This window comes from Larimichthys crocea, chromosome I (genome assembly GCF_000972845.2).
Source record: "Larimichthys crocea isolate SSNF chromosome I, L_crocea_2.0, whole genome shotgun sequence".
Classification (NCBI taxonomy): Eukaryota; Metazoa; Chordata; class Actinopteri; family Sciaenidae; genus Larimichthys; species Larimichthys crocea.
Genome location: NC_040011.1, coordinates 33,767,419 through 33,784,016, shown reverse-complemented (window position 1 = coordinate 33,784,016; position 16,598 = coordinate 33,767,419). Strand labels below are relative to the sequence as shown.

General features: G+C 39.7%; 1 protein-coding gene across 1 annotated transcript in view; it reads left to right on the top strand.

Annotated features, from left to right (window-relative positions):
- LOC104930045 (VPS10 domain-containing receptor SorCS1) overlaps positions 1 to 16,125 on the top strand; it is a 179,946-nt gene extending 163,821 nt beyond the window's left edge. Inside the window, exons 21-27 of the mRNA XM_027281067.1 lie at positions 2,939 to 3,062; positions 4,488 to 4,600; positions 6,594 to 6,728; positions 9,455 to 9,554; positions 10,012 to 10,117; positions 10,772 to 10,929; positions 12,593 to 16,125. Of these exons, the coding sequence (XP_027136868.1) occupies positions 2,939 to 3,062; positions 4,488 to 4,600; positions 6,594 to 6,728; positions 9,455 to 9,554; positions 10,012 to 10,117; positions 10,772 to 10,929; positions 12,593 to 12,654 (798 nt within the window). The 3' untranslated portion in view covers positions 12,655 to 16,125. The remainder of the gene's footprint in view (positions 1 to 2,938; positions 3,063 to 4,487; positions 4,601 to 6,593; positions 6,729 to 9,454; positions 9,555 to 10,011; positions 10,118 to 10,771; positions 10,930 to 12,592) is intronic.
- The last annotated feature ends 473 nt before the right edge of the window (positions 16,126 to 16,598 follow it).

Below are 16,598 nucleotides of genomic sequence, written 5' to 3'. Positions count from 1 at the left end.
CTTTAGATTACTTTCTGTTACTCAGCCAGCCAACACCAACACTGCACAGACATTGTGATTTAACAAGCAGCCAGTTGACGGTCCACCTCCATTTATCATCAGTGCATGCAGCATCAAAAACCCAGGTCATTCTTGAATTTAGCAGTGGGAAAGCAAACAGACTATCCAACGAACCAAAGATCTGAGAGCCAATCAATAAGCTGGGTTTTCTTCCTCCTGGTGCTTTTTTTCTTTCTGAAATTTGTGTGCAATTTTTCCGGCATTCCTCGCCCAATCAAACTGAGTTCCCCAGACTATCCTGGTGTGAAAGCAACATAAGATGTAATCTTAATGCATGTGTTTATTAGGGAGATTCATATGGACTGAAATATGTGCCACCAGAAACTGAATTTGAATCATTTATATTTGAATTTGAATTGCTTAAATTGAATAATTGCATTAAAAAACTAAATTTAAATCACATAATTTGAATTTGTATTGTTCAATTTGAATCATTGCATTGAAAAACTGAATCTGAATTGTAATTTGAAATTGAATTTATTAGTTTGGAACTGAACATTCAGCTCTCACAATTCAATTTCAATTTTCTGTGATAAGCATCTGGGTACTTGAGGAGCAATCGAGCGCAGATACATAGGCGCCTATTCGGCCAATCAGCACCTACGTGTGTGTGTGTGTGTGTGTGTGTGTGTGTGTACCACTGCAATGCCACAGCAACTGCTGCTGTCATAAGCATTTGTTTTTATTTTTTATTTTATAAAAGAGTCGTCAGAGTTGTATTAGACTCGCTGGCATTTCCATTACGTGATTTATAATGAATAGAATAGAATAGAATAGAATAGAATAGAATGCCTTTTATTGTCACTATACGCATGTACAATGAGATTAAAAGCCAGCTCCAATAACAGTGCAACAGTGAAAAAAATATAAAACATAAAAATATACAATATAAACATAGGCAAGAAAACATAAAAACTATATAATATAAACATAAACATAGGCAAAGAAAAAGGAGGTGTGTACCTGAGAAGTGTCAACATTTGCCTACAATACTACTATATGCAATGTTACACACAGTGTTACACACACACACACACACACACACACACACATATATATATATATATATATATATATATATATAATATATATATATATATATATATATATATATATATATATATATTGCACCTTATGGGATGGAGTTTTTTTGCATTAATTTGCGAGGTTTTCTTAATTATCCTCTCAACTGCTGCCGCTGTGTGGTGCAGCTGCCACTGACCTGCCGCGGCAACTACTGCTGCTTTAACCTGTTTTTATTTTTTATTTTGTAAATAATAATTTACTGTGACCTTTTTTCCTATATAGTGTATCATGATTGCATGACTGAACAACATATTTTCTCAAATATATTCAGTGGTAGAAATCTCTTAGTGCAGGATTTTAATTTAGAATCCAGGTTTTATATACACATTTGTGATTTGGGGTCTATAGGTGTGATTGGCAGTGGCAGCTGCCCACGACACCGGTAGCAGTTGAGACAGATGTTGAGAGATTAATTAAAATCAATGCAAATTAATGCAGAAATCACATGATGGAAATTATACTTCCATCCAGTCTAATACAACAATGACTGTTATAAAATAAAAAATAAAAACAGATGATCAAAGCAGCAGTAGTTGTCATGGCAGGTCAGTGGCAGCTGTGCCACACAGTGGCAGTGGTTGAGAGATTAATTAAGAAAACCTCTCAAATTAATGCAGAAATCACGTGATGGAAATGCTACTGCCAGCGAGTCTAATCCAACTCTCAACAGCAGCAGTTGCTGTGGCACACACACACACACACACACACACACACACACACACACACACACACACACTCACTCACACTCACACTCACACACACACACGCACACACACACACAGACACAGACACACATACACAGACACACACACTGAAGAGGCGTCCCGTGTATCCGTGCTCGATTGCTCTGCTTCAGCTACCCAGATGTTTGTCACAGAAAATTGAAATTGAATTGTGAATTAATGCAATTATTCAATTTAAGCAATTCAAATTCAAATATAAATGATTCAAATTCAGTTTCTGGTGGCACATATTTCAGCCTATAGAATCAATTATCTGCATTTTCCTGCTCTGATTCCTCGAAAGAGAAAAAGTAGATATGTAGTGAGTAATAGGCTATATAAAAATAGCTTGATATATTTTTCCCTCCCATCCAAATGCTTGTATGACTGGAAACAAGCCCAAAAATGTTGAAGTAAGACAGCCTTACTGGAATACGTCAATTTAATGGAATCATTAGACCACAATTTGTAATGCCCTGTAAAAAAACATGAAGAAATAACTGCTCAGTGTGTATGAAAAATCTAGTTGACTCTGGCTGACTCTTTGTAAGATGTTATTTTAGAGCTAGAAGAGACCAGAAGACTCTCTGGACCAACAGATACACAGCACAGTGAAGGCGACGGATGTAGCAAAGCTCCACTCTCACTCCGTCTTCATAATTGCGGTTGTGTAAATGTGTTTGTTCAGCACCAACAGAGGCCTTCCACGAGGACAGCCAGTTATGTCAGTTGGTAATAAAGCGCGGCAGTATAAGCATCTCGTAGCTATTTGAAGAAGAAATGGAGACGTGAGTAATGACAGGAAGGAGCTGCCGGTGTCACACGGGGAACTCTCTGCAGGCCCCTGACACTGTATGAAGCACACCACAGATTGCTGCAACTCTCAGAGTATGCTCATGAACATGACGTGTGTGTGTGTTTGTGTGTGTGTGTGTGTGTGCAGCATGCTGACACCTCTGTAGTGTAAATAACAGCCGTTGATAAGGGTCTCTCACCAGAACCCCCGCACTCCGGCTCTCTCCATCTCCATCTCCCTTACCTTCTCTATCTCTCTGTCTTCCCCCCAGCAGCCAGTAATCACCCTGGAGGGAAGCGTGGCATGCACGTTCTCCCGGGAAGGCATCAGTACAGTCACTGTGCAGGTGTCTGCAGGGAATACCATTCTGCAGGACAGAAAAAACATCGCTGTCCACGGTGAGCCGACTCTGTCACTCCGTTTCCACTGGGAATCTGTTGCTCTGTAAACACGCCAACAACAATTCATACAACACAGATACATGTTATTATAATTGTTATGAAAGTCTGCAACTTGGGACTTATTCTCATTTTTCAGTTATTTTTAGCTTTTAGAAAGACTTTTTCTTATGAAAAATGTTTGCTTATGAATGGCTTATAACTTTTACTGTGTATTCCATTTTACTAAAGAATTATTTCTTCATTGAGAAAGAACAATAACAATCAATAATTGAGTTACATTAGTTACAACTTAAAAATCATTTTATTAGGTGACTTGTGAAACTTTTATACAACTGATTATTTTGCTCCTTATTTCTGTTTATATGTACAATATATGAAGTTGTATTGTAATGTGAATGTGAATCAGTATACATCATTTTGTTATCATTTAATTCCATGAAGATTACTTTTACTTGTTTACTCATGTTTCTTTCATAATAACTATTACTTTTTTGTTGTGTTCTTACTGTCCCTCCTCCTTGAATCCTTCATAGGAATCCTGAATCCTGTGGTTTATATTTAATGATTATGCATGAGGAATTGATGTTTCATTGGATTGAATCCTAACAAAGTGGTATCCAGTGAATTGCTGATACCACTTTGGAACACGGTGACTCTAAAAAGAGTTCATCAGATGACCAGACAGGTTACCCAAACTCCTTCTTTTACAAGTAAAACCATATCCACAGACTGTCTGACTGTAAGGATCACAGACTACAGACCTCTTTCTTGGTGCGATGTTGACCGACTGTATACCATACTTATATACACAAACACACACAGTGTTCTTGTGTAATAAAGCATTATTCATAACCCCTGTTCACAACAATTTTACAGCTCTGCAGCCCTGAAGCTAAAGGCAACTGTGCTTTGGAAATTGTTGCTTTTAAACTTCGAAACTCTGTTTGGCTTTAAGATCTGTGTCCTGCAGACATCTTTAAAACCACACCTGTTTATCCTCACCTACGTTTAGTTCCTCTCTAGTTTGATTTCATGACATGTGCCCACGTGTGTGTTGTGTTACAAATAAACGTGGACCACCTCGTAAAAACACTCCACAGAGTACCTTCAACTCTGCCTGTTCATGTTTTGATCTTTTTTTTTGTTTGTTTTTTGTATTTTTATTGTGAAACACTCCAGTCTTCAAAGGTGCTAACGTCCCTGTCATGGTTTTTGTAATATTGAACGAGGCCATTGTCAGTGCCATTAGTGTGATGAGGTTTGAAATGATAAACCATAAACAACTGAGCGATGAAAACAAGACACAGGTTGTAATAAAGTAGAATTATCCCCTAAAGAAGCTGAATCTAAAGGCTGAACTCTGAATTTTATGACAGATGAAAAAGAAAAGCTTCTCACACACATTTACTATTCTCCCTGCAGAATATTTCCGATCTCATCTGCTCGCTTTTTCATCAAACCTGGATGACCACAACCCTGATGTGGCAGAATGGAGGCTGGATGTGAGCCGAGTCATCAAGAACTCTCTGATCCAGGTAAAGCTCTCTCAGGTCTTTTCACGGGAAACCGTTGCTTTACTCGGGTAAATACTGTCAGCGCTTGACTGGACCTCTGACAGTTTATAAGAGCAGCGTGACCTCCCTAAGGCTTTGAGACGTGAATCTGACTTTTATGATGATAAATGACAAGGCAAGAAGGAGGAGAGGAGTAAAAATACAGTTCAAGAGCACGCTGATGACGGCGGCGGCTCATGAGCACCCTTTGAGTTCATGGCCAGCCGGTGACGAGGTTAAGGATGAAGCCTAAGAATAAATGTCAGTATGTGCCTAATGTGTGTTCTGCACTGACCAGAAGGGACGTTTGGAGTGAAGTCCTTTGCGACCTGTCAGTGTAAGACATGATTTAAACCCACACGACATGTCAGGCACAGATTTTTCCTCATTAGCTTTCTGCTTTTTTATTTTTATAACATCCTTGGTACGTCAATAGTTTTTTCCGGTTCCTAGGAAGAAGCAATCTGCACCTTGCATCATATTTTCACACATTTTGATCCCGCAAAATCAAAATTGATGCTGAAAATATCCTCGGCTCTTCAGTCTTCAGTGAACATGTCTGTTTTATTTGTTACTGACATCAATTTTTTTTTTTTTTCATGACAACCCCAGCCTGGAAGGCAGAACACCAAAAAAAAAAAAAAAAAAGAAACATTCAAATGAAAATATGACATGATAGCATAAAACATTCACATTCACAAGACTCCCTGCAGCAAATCCATGCAAGAGTGGGGACAAGAAGAGAGGCTGCTGCAGGAATCAGTGAAAACATTCAGTGAATTACATGCTCTTTGTTTGTTTTGTACCTTCCTGCCAGACTCAGCGGAACGGCAACATGCAGGCATCAAAATCCACCGACATGATGCTCATAATAAAGTGTCTGACTAGAGCTGGGGATGATTTGAAATTGTGTGCGTCTAGTCTATACATGCATGATAATCCAACTACGGAATGCCTGCATTTATATACAGTTACAATTTAACAGATTATAAAGTATAAAATGAGCTAAAATCATGCGAGAATTATAAATGCTATCTAATAGCAGGACGGTAAATTCCTGCATTGATGTTGTACTCATGCCCTATCACTGTTGATCCTTGATAGAGACCTCATTTCCCACATTATGATATTGTATCTCCATCTTTGCTGCAAAGATTAGGCCGCATTCAGACAGGATGCTGCACTGCGGCCATAATGCATGTTTTTCCATTCATTAGAACAGGTGTCGTCACACACCTCTGTGTGTGTTCTGACTGTTTATTTCATGTACCAGCTTCTAAATGTGAGTCTGACTCGCAATTTAAACTGCCAGATAGTGACACGGAGAAGTTTAATCTGAGAGACGGTGAATGAAAGGGAGCGAGCGCTGGCCTCGATGAAACCGGTTAATCGGTGAAATAAAAAGTTATTTCCTGATTGTTTTCACGGTCAACACAAACAGACACACTCCCAGCAACCCACCTCATTACCTCATTTTGATCCAACAGAACTTTCTCTCATCTGGATTTTGGTCGGTAGACAGTCAGGAAATATATTTCGCTGTGTGAATCAAAGTGAACTTTCATCTGCAGAGGAATTTATGCCCTCAATTAAAGAACTCAGATCAGTATCAGGAGCCAAAACATGACTGTGACACGACTACTTTTGGAAAGAGCTCATGCATCCCTTTGTCTGTCAGACTTTTGGCGATCCATCCATGTTCAAGAACTTTAGCCAGGATTACAAAACGACTCTTCACTACCTGACTTTGAAGAATCTTTTCATGCTTCACTGCAAACCTCCTTTTTTTTGTGTATATTGATATAGTGACTCAAAGGTTAACGTAGTCTGCATAGAAGTAGTCATACAGGATCTCTGTATCGATAAATCATGTCTGAAATTGGCTAGATGTTTAAAAAAAGGAACTATCTGATGTAAAAACATATGAATCTAAGCATTTAATGGCAGCATGACTTCCCCTCTTGTTCTCCTCCAGGCCACAGGCGTGAGAGAGGATCAGCTCCTGGTCACCGTCCTCCCTGGTTTACCCACGGCGGCAGAGTTTTTCCTTCTGCCCGACAAACAGTTAACCGAGGGGAAACCAGAGAAGAGCTCTGCTCATTTAGATCAAGTGAGACAACAAGCGCCGCTCTGTTTTTACCTGCCGTCCGGCGACAGAGTCATTCCTTTTCACAACTCCACAGTGTTTGTGTCGGTGGATGGATTTCACCTTGTTATCCTCATTCTAATTGTACCATAACCCCACGCAGCTTGAAACTTTTTTCTTTTCTTTGTGAGTCATGCTTGATTTTTTTCTGGCCACTAATTGCTCCCTGTAAAAATCCAGATTTAAGTTCCTCCTTCCTCCACCAGATGTCAGTATCGATCCACTGAAGCATGTCCAGGTCTTTTCATGAGTCTAATTCGAGAACACGCCTGAGGAATCTCTGCAATAGACTCATCAATAAGCCTGACAAGTATTAACAAGTTATCAGGGGGAATGACTTTTAAACTCCCTCAAGTCACATCCTGTGGGGTGTTGAGGTGGGAGGGGGGAGGTCTCGAAAGAGCCTAAAAGCCAGACAAAGAAATCGCCACGGCTGATCAGTTCACTAAATCACTGGCGTATCAAGATGGACCAAATTAGCTCTGAGCCTCATGTAACAGATAATGACTGATAATAATGTCGGATCTGCGGGAAGAATTCCACGGGCGTCTGTGGAAGGAAGTCAATTTGATTTTCCTTCTTCCATCCTCGCTCGCACCTTGATCGCCCGGAAAGATCATCTGCCCCCTGTACATGCCAGCGATAAATCTTTATTCAAGGCTGGCATCCTAGAAGTGTAGAGCGTGCTCTGCTTATTAGAATGTATAATAGATTTACTGACCCTGGTATACAGTGGGAAAAAAAGAAATTAGTCACAGCATAGTCTAAATTTAAACTGCTAAGAAATATAAAGGGGAGGATGAAGCACTACAGAAATTACTCAGATCACAATTAATTTGGCAAATGAGGCAGATAAGATAGATGAAGCTTCCGCAGAGGAAAAAACGGGATCTGCAGAGGGAAAGTTGAGGGTTTTGTTTGGCTTCGTGTCTTCTCCATTCAGCTCCATACAGATAGAGAGAGAAACTCTTTTATGGTACTGGAATATCATTTTAAAAAAAAGATCCACATTTCATTTTTTAGGTTGTGTGTAAGGATCAGAGCCCCGGGGATAGAGATTTATAATTGCGTGAATGAAAGGATCTGTGCGGGGGGAAATAGATTGAGAGCGAATGAGATTCTATACTTTACCTTCGGGTCAGGGTAATCTGCCTGATTTATATCAAAGTTAGATGTTCTCTGTGCAGAAGGTTACTTGCCAGTCTGGAAAGCAGAGATCAAGTGCGGCTGCATCCTATGCATTATGCATCGCAGTGGAAAGATCCCGCAGACAAAGACTCTTACATAAACAGGAAAGGCTCACAGAGGCATGTTGGTGGAGACAGGGAGGATTCTTTAGGTCACGGCGCTTAAAGATACAGTAATGTTCGGTGTTGAAAGTACATCATGATGGTGTCTTTTTTTATGATATAATGTCCTTTTGATGTCCTTCAGTCAGTGTAGATTTACATCTACTATACATACCTCTTTGTCTGTCTCAGGCAGTAATGTAACTAAACTACTCCTTTTACTCCTACTGCACTCCACCAGCTGTGGAGGTCTTTAAAGGTCCAGTGTGTAACCTCTAGGACAATCTACTGACAGAAATGGAAAATAATATTTATTAGAATGTTTTTTTTAGAATGTGCCTTTTACATCTTTCCAACACAGTCTGCCATTTTGAACCACCATGTCTATTTCTACAGTAGCCCAGAACAGACAAACCAAGCAGCTCCTGATAGAACCTTTCACCTTTTTTAACGTAGCCACTGTAGATTTTCCTATGTTTGGAATGAGAGCGTGAGGTGAGGGGGTATTCAGTTAGCTGCACTCTGCAACTTCACCACTAGATGCCACTAAATGCTCCACACTGGACCTTTAAAGTCCAAGTGAAATCACATTTAGTCATCAATGTTTGTACTCAAAAATAATGTCAACATGTTTTATCATTAAAAGCAAGAAAAAGGGTTCTTTGGTGAAATACCAGAGCTGCTCCTTTTTGCCTCATGGAGCTGCAGGGGTGTTTCCGGCTCTGTGTTTGACTGGCAGCAGCTGCCAGAAACACAGCTCCAAATGAATGCTAATGTCGCTCCATGTTTGCTGGATGTGTACATAGGCAGTCGGGTTCTGCTGCCAACAAGTGGACAAAAAAATCAGCTTTATTCTGACTCAGTTGTGTATGTCACTGGTTCCCAACCTTTAAAATATGTATTTCATTACGTATTTAATATGAAGAGCTCAAAGTCACAAAAAAGAAATGGCAGAAATACTTTTTTCCCCTCTTCTTTCTCTGGAATCATCTCCCTTCAGATGTATTATTTAATTTGTTGACAGGTTAGCAATTTCTTCTGTTACCTCAACTTAAGCAGCCCCCTTTTATGTTTATGGTTTGCCCAACCTCTGTACTCTGCAATCATTCAGGAACTGACTAGGCAGACATTTAAACCTGAACACCTTTCAGAAGCTCTGTCAAGGGCAAATGATATTTGGACTCAATTATTTTTCTAGCCTGACATTGAAAAATTGGATGAATCCGAGAAAAGATTGATCAGCACAACAATCGAATTTGCAGTGTAATGTCAGAAGAGGGTTAACAAATGACGTGTGAAAACCTGAGACGGATGAGTCTGCGCTTTGATGATCTTTTCAATTGTTGCGTTTTTCTTGTATGAAATAAAACTAAAACCGTGGTTCCCTCTGTGTCCCAACAGCTCTCTGAGGTCTTACTCAGCACCTTAAATCAAAACCTCGTCCAGTTCACGTTGCGGCCAGGGGTCCAAGTCACCGTGTATGCAGCTCACCTATCAGCAGGTAAACAAACGCAGCTGCCTGTGTGTGTGTAGCATGGCCTGGGGGGCCTTTGTACTTCCGTAGTAAGTGGGACAGAACATAAAGCATGTAGACTAACAGGAGACCTAGATACAGTGGACAGTCAGGCATATTTTTTTTATTATTTTTGCTGCCCCAGTCAACTAATAACCCCAACCCTGTGTCTGATTGGCTCCCACCATGTAGCTACACAGAGACAGAGTGAGCATCGTTACAAGTATGTGTGCCTCTTCCTATTGGGGATGCTGCTACTGTCCTAAAGGGGCTTATAAGATAAAGAGTAAGAAAAGTCCATACTACTGTATATTAAAATGATTCATCTATAGGTGTCAATAAACCTGTTGAGTGTTCATTGCATGATTCAGCTGGGTGGAAATACACGTCGTGTTAATTGTTCGGCTGCTTATACCATTTGTCTCTTGTCTCCCTGTCTCCGCAGCGCCCCTAGTGGACACCAGCGAGAACCACAGTGGCTCTGCCATGCTAATGCTGCTATCAGTAGTGGTTGTGGGTTTAGCTGTATTTGTCATCTACAAATTCAAGAGGTAAAGTGTTCACCAAGTGTCATGTCTATATAGTCGTCCGTACGCGTTAGGGAGGCGGTGAAAGGCGTCATGGAATCCTGACGGCTCAGTAAACAAAAGCTGCCCGCGAGGCTACAAAGAAGGTTGATAGCTGCCTGTCAAACGTCTTTGCCGGTAAAAGCAAGCGCCACCTCAGCGGAGAATTGGCTTTTACTTCTCCCCACCTCGCACATCTTCGGGGATCCAGTGGAAATTCTTTTGTCGGGTCCTTCTTTGCAAAAGAAATGTCAGTCAGCCGTCAGCCGCTATCAATACTAAGCCCTTTGAACGTAGGCAGTTGACCTTTCCGAAATGTTAAATTATGTCTCGTCGCCAAGGTGCAGTTTCAAGGGAAAAGGGCATGAAGGGTCAAGGAGATTTGCAGATAAGAAAACAATAAAAACTTCGGTTTTACAGACTTTATCACGTTTAGTATTTGTGTACATGCTGATTTACATGCAAATGTTCTTTACTCCACTTTGCAACTTCTGATAATATGATAAACAAGTAAAGGAGAAATGCTGCAGGATGTGCGGCTGCTTATACACAGCGTGCTCCCGGTCTTGGTCCTGTCCTCTTTCTTATAGTTAGGCCTTTGTCTTTGTCCCTCTGCCTCACTGTAAATCTTTCCTCAAGGAAGATCCCAGGCCTCAACGTCTATGCGCAGATGCAGAACGAAAAAGAACAAGAAATGATGAGTCCAGCTAATCCAACAGAGGCCACGCCCAGCTCACAGCGGGACTTGGTGCATTCTTTGGAGATTCTGGACACCGAGTTTAACTCACGGCCCATCGGTGAATATACACACTCTGTTTGAGTCCCGCCTGGAGCTGGCACTTTTGTTTGCTTCACCCCATCGCTTTATTTTGTACCATTGTGTGTTGTTTCACGAGACTCATCCTGTGCTTTTTGTTGTGTGTTTCTCAGCGGTGAAGTGGTCCGATGGTCAAGTGGTGAACGAGACTTAAACAAAAAAGGAGTATGATTAAAAAATGTATAGCAGCTTCTCAGCAGTGGAATAACACATAATCCTCTTCAGTACTTTTAATCGTCTGAGGACACAGTCGGGTGACAAATGACAAGAAAAGTCTTAAAAGGTGTTGGTTTGTTACGGGCCTCTAGATAAACCTGATACATCTTGTTATAGATGAGCCAACTAGTGAGATATTGTGCTGTGAAAGTCATAATACGATTCAAATCTTTTTCATAATCATCAAACTATTCAGTAAACCTCCATGTCCAATGAAAAAGCATTTTCTTATGTCTCCTCACAGCCATTCAGGGTTTTCCCATCATTTGTCGCCCATCTGTGTGTTCCAATATAATATTTGCCTGATGGCCTAACATAATGTCTATTGTTGTTACTCCAAACTCTTTTGGAATTCATAAAAAATGTATCTTTTTTTTTTTTTTTCAATGAAAGAGGAATGTGAAATATTGACTAATACTGCGACCTGTTGCTATTAGCACATACTCACATGTACTTTAAACTTCCTTTAAAGTGGGACTATGTAGGTTGTGATAGAAGAAATAAAACATTCTCCCTCTTATAAATGCCATGTTGGATTGATAAGTAGTAAAACACGCACACCCAATTCCAAGCTTGGAGTTGGTCTGGTGGCTAATGCTAGCTACAGGTTGCAACATTTAAGTAAATATTGCTCTGGAACAGATGCGTTCATTGACTTGATTTCTTTCTGTGCTCCCGTTACAGTAAGTTTTAGTATTTCCTTTTATCACGTGCAGTCACAGTGGTTGCTGTTTGAAAAAAAAAGGCTACATAGTCTCACTTTAATAGCTATTTTTTTTGTTCTCGTCCAATTTATATTATTATTATTATTATATATTTTTTGACATTTTGCATGACTGTTACAATATATAAAGCTGCACTGATCACTTTTTTCTATGTTAACAAAAATTAACAGATCAATCAGCATGATGACTGTGATAAACATGCAGAGAATTATCACCAATTGGATTTTCCTTCAGGTCTAATCAGCCTTTTAGCCTCTTTGTGCCTATTGTTTTGTTTTTCTGGCCTGTAAACTTATTTCCTGCTGCAGCAGGGAGCTGTTACAGGTGGAAAATCTTAATAAATAAACCCGCTGTATGCAACTAGCAAATGAACATAATGGATCCTAAAGAGCCAGATATGAACCTCAACAGCTGGTGATAACCAAATCAAACCTAAAAGGAAAGTGGATGTTGAAATACTGATTATTCATTAGGTGACCAAAAACACAACTCCAACTCAAGACTAATGTTAACCCCATGTCTGCTGGATAAACATGTTTTACATAGAGATATGTCAGATGTTTTCCACCACCAAAAAGAACCACCGTGGTAGTTAGTAACACCGAGTATAATTCGATCAGCTACATTTTCTAGATTTACTCAGCTTCTAGTACAAAATATCATCTGATAACTCTTTCTTTCTCTGTCCCTGTCTATCCGCAGGATGTATGAAACCTCATGTACATGTGAAATTCTCCACAGAACTCCCCACGTACATCGTCTAAAACTCTGGACTGGATTACTGCTCCAGATGCACCATGGACATTTTTTTACCATTTGGGACACAATGGTTTTGAGCTTTATACCTGTGCATGTTGGACCCTGCTGACACATACTGTGCTCCGTTCAAACCAGAAGAAACTGTGTACAGGTTTTTAATTTTTTCTTTTAACATAATGTCCGATAAATTAAACATTTTAAAAATTCCATTTATTTATATAAGTCAGATACATAATTGAGAGGGAATGCCAGCATGAACTAGAGAGGGGGGAAAAAATTAAAATAAGCAACAATGTTTTGGTTTTGCTTAAATATCTGAGATTGGTTTGCTGTTCTGTGAAGCTAACAGCAGTAGAGTGTTATTTATTCATATGAATATACTTTTATGAAGTATTATTGAAGTGAATTACACATTTATTTTGTAAATCATGAATGTCTATGTTATAAATTTGTGTATTTTAATAACAAATGTCATACTAAACAGAAATGCTGTTATAAAATATGAATAGGGTACTTAAAAGCTTTTGGTCCATTGTCTCTTGGAAAGCTGATTTATGGCACAATACACATTTTCTACTGAACTTTCTTTTTTTCTGATTTTTATTTATTAACAGAAATACAGGGTTTGGTTTTCTGGATTAATTTAACCTTTGCTGTTAATCTAACGCTTCTGGTACTATTTATGATACATACCAGTTTGTAAAATGTTTTGTGCTTCAGAATAGGAACACTCGATGGCTAAGGTGCTAACACTGCGCCGCTTGACTGCAAGTGATCCCCAAATATCACCAGACATTTCACCGTCTAGGAGTAGAAGAAGAAACAGGAGGACTATCCCACAGAGGAAAAAGTATTCCAAAGTCATTCTCAGTCATACCCTGATCACAGCCAACATCCCTACTAGAGGCAGAGTACAATTTATCAAGGCTCAGATTTAAGGGGGCAGTCGGAATGAGATACAACTACTTTGTGGGGGAATCCAAAGAGCATGGCAGCGAGAAAGAGAGAGACGGAGAGATGGTAGAGTGCTTTTTGGGGTTGTAACGCATTAAAGAATATTCTACTGGACAGAATAAGAAGAGGTTGATTTGTTGAATAATTAATGTGGCCAGTCAAGCTCAAGGCTGGCGACACATTTAGGCTAATTCACTCTCGAGTAGCACCCCGTCTTCATTGGCGCTGTAAGAGCAGGAGAACTAGAGCGCAGATGCTAGTAGGCTACATGGATGGTTAGCTTGTTCAGAGGACTGTCGAGCCCCTTGGTACTTGGTGGTGTGTGTGAAATCTGACGTAAATGTCTGATTGATGCCTTTCAAATCTTTTCCGGATTTGTTTTGCTTCTTTTTACTTTGTGGAGATGTGGAAATACAGAGGACGAGTGGTTTTGTTGGATTGGGTGATCTTTTCTACAGTTGTTCAGCTGTGGTTGTGCAGACATTGTCACAGTAGATAACGCTTGCAGCACAATCACTCAATAATGTTATAATGGACCGTATAAGAGGAAGGATTGCAACACACACCTGCTGCCTTGCGCGGTGTTGCCTCATTTCTGCTGAACGCTAAGACAAGTTTTCATTTTTCATGCAAGCGCTTCGCTTCGAAAAACCATTGCAGGACACCAGGAGAGGAGAGTTCACCCAGTAATGAAAAAATATGAAGGGGTCAAAAGTTGAAAACTCGCTAGCTCAATTTCTTTTACCCACTGTGGGAAAACATCAAGTAAAAACATCACCAACACCACCAACAAACTGTAGTATTATCAACAAATATGAAGTGACGCTTTTGACACAAAGTCAGGTAAATTATTGAAGTGGTAGGTTGCTTTAGAAGGCTGGATTAACAACAGAGGCCACAGAACCTCGGCGGACCTGAAGATGACGAATTCACTGTGCATAATTTTAATAATTTAAAATATGTTTGTTGTATGTACCAATAAAATGTGAATCAAAATATCCATACATGAATCCAAATAATTAAGGCCTAAAGGCAACATATGCATCATTACTTAATTTAAGGCCCATCTTGTAGTGAGGCCCTGAGATATTACATAGCCAACCGTAATGATTTCAGTATACTACATGGAGCATTTCAAGTGACTGCGAGCTAATTACAGTAGTAACTAATACAAACACCATGTGCAAGAGACTGGGAGAAATGTGAAGGCCGGGAGGGGCCACGTCTTATTGTTGCCCTGGGGGCCTTGATTGGGTTATTCCAGTCTTGGTTGCTTATTTATGTAATGTAGTCAGTCTGAGGAGGGAATGTGATACCAATACCAATGGTGCTGGTGATACAAAGAACCTGAAGCTCGCAGACGTTTTTGTGTTGAGCTTGTGAGTTAGACAGAGATCCAAATGTTCAAGTATCTTCTTATGTTGTTGCAGCAAAGCAGTTGACTTCACAAGCGTTGTGTCAAGAGTTTGAAAGACTTTGACCATGATGATCAGCTTTTCCGCCGTTAAGAGGGCATTTGCATTAGTTTCACGTTAGTGTCTTTTGAGTTTTTGAGAATCAGTTCACCGCGACGGTCATCCCGGAGAGTCCATACATGCAAATGGGACACGATGTGTCAAGATGATCTCCACCACAGCTTTTTTTTTTTTTTTAAGTGAAGCGCTTCTATTTCAAAGCTGCATGCTAAGATGATTGTTGGTAAGAGTTTTGCGTTCTTCATTACTGTTGTAGTTGTGTGTATGTGTGTTCCAGGACAGAATATGCACTCTATGTTACAAGGTGATTTATTTATCTTGTTCCACTGCATGGTGTATAAGGGTCATTTTACACAGTGGTGGTTGGATTTTTGTAAATCAGCAACATCAATGAAACATCTAAGAATGTAGCAATACAATAAGAATGGGATTTTCTATGCTTAAGGAAATTTAAAGATTTCTTCAAGATTTGCAAAGCAAAGATGTAAAGTTGTGTATTGGAAGGGTTCAGTTCATCTGTTCATTTCAGTTCTGGCTGTGATTTCAACAGCTCGATGGAGACGTACAGTAGCCTGTAAGTCCCACAGTCAGAAACAGCTGAGTACCAATCCCAACCTTAACCCCAGGGAACAGGAAGTGACTGGCCAGACAGGATCAGGAGGTGACAGCGCTTGAGGGTGTGGGATCAGCATCAAGTTGTAGACTAAGCTTTGAGATACACTTTCTTCCCGTCTCTCCCTCTCTCTTTCTCTCCATCTCCTCCCTCCTCCCCTGCTGAATTAGCAAGATTATTATTTTTGTAGAGAAATATTAATAATGATAATAAAAAAAAAGTTTTATTACTGTACAGCTTTTGTATAAGAACAGACAGTAAGGTGTTACAGTGTTTTTGTTTGACCTCAACTGTGCTGTGTGTAATTGTTTTATGCATTTATAATCATATTTATTAAATGGAAAGAAGTCTGTTAACTGTGTTCCCATTTTCTTACAATATTTGTAAAGAAATACTATGTATTTGCTGAAGTAATATTCAACCTATAAAGAAAAGAAAACAATAATGTGTTGATATTTTCTTCTGCGCACATATTTTCTTGCATGTTCTTTTAGAGTGGCATGTTAGAAAGCACTCTGCAGCACCACCACCAAGAGAAATATCATTTCTAATGCATTAAGGTGTTTTCACAAATACCATGCTGTTTCACAAATATGTACTGATGACATGCTTGTGTGAATGTTCATAATTCCTGGATATTGAATCTTGATGTTATTGTTGACCATGTGACGTTTTCGTCTAGCACCTCCATCAGTCCAAAATCTCCACATGCACTCACAAAACTAAATCTAATGAGAATATTGGCATAAAATGTTCTGTTTGGTGTTTGAAAGTAGGTGGAGGAGGGGGACAACATGTAGCAATCAGGAATAAAACTCGAGTGAGTGCCCAGAAAAGATCAACTCTTCATCAATTACCTATCAATTGTGTATTTATGCTCCCGAGCTGATAAATACATTAATGACAA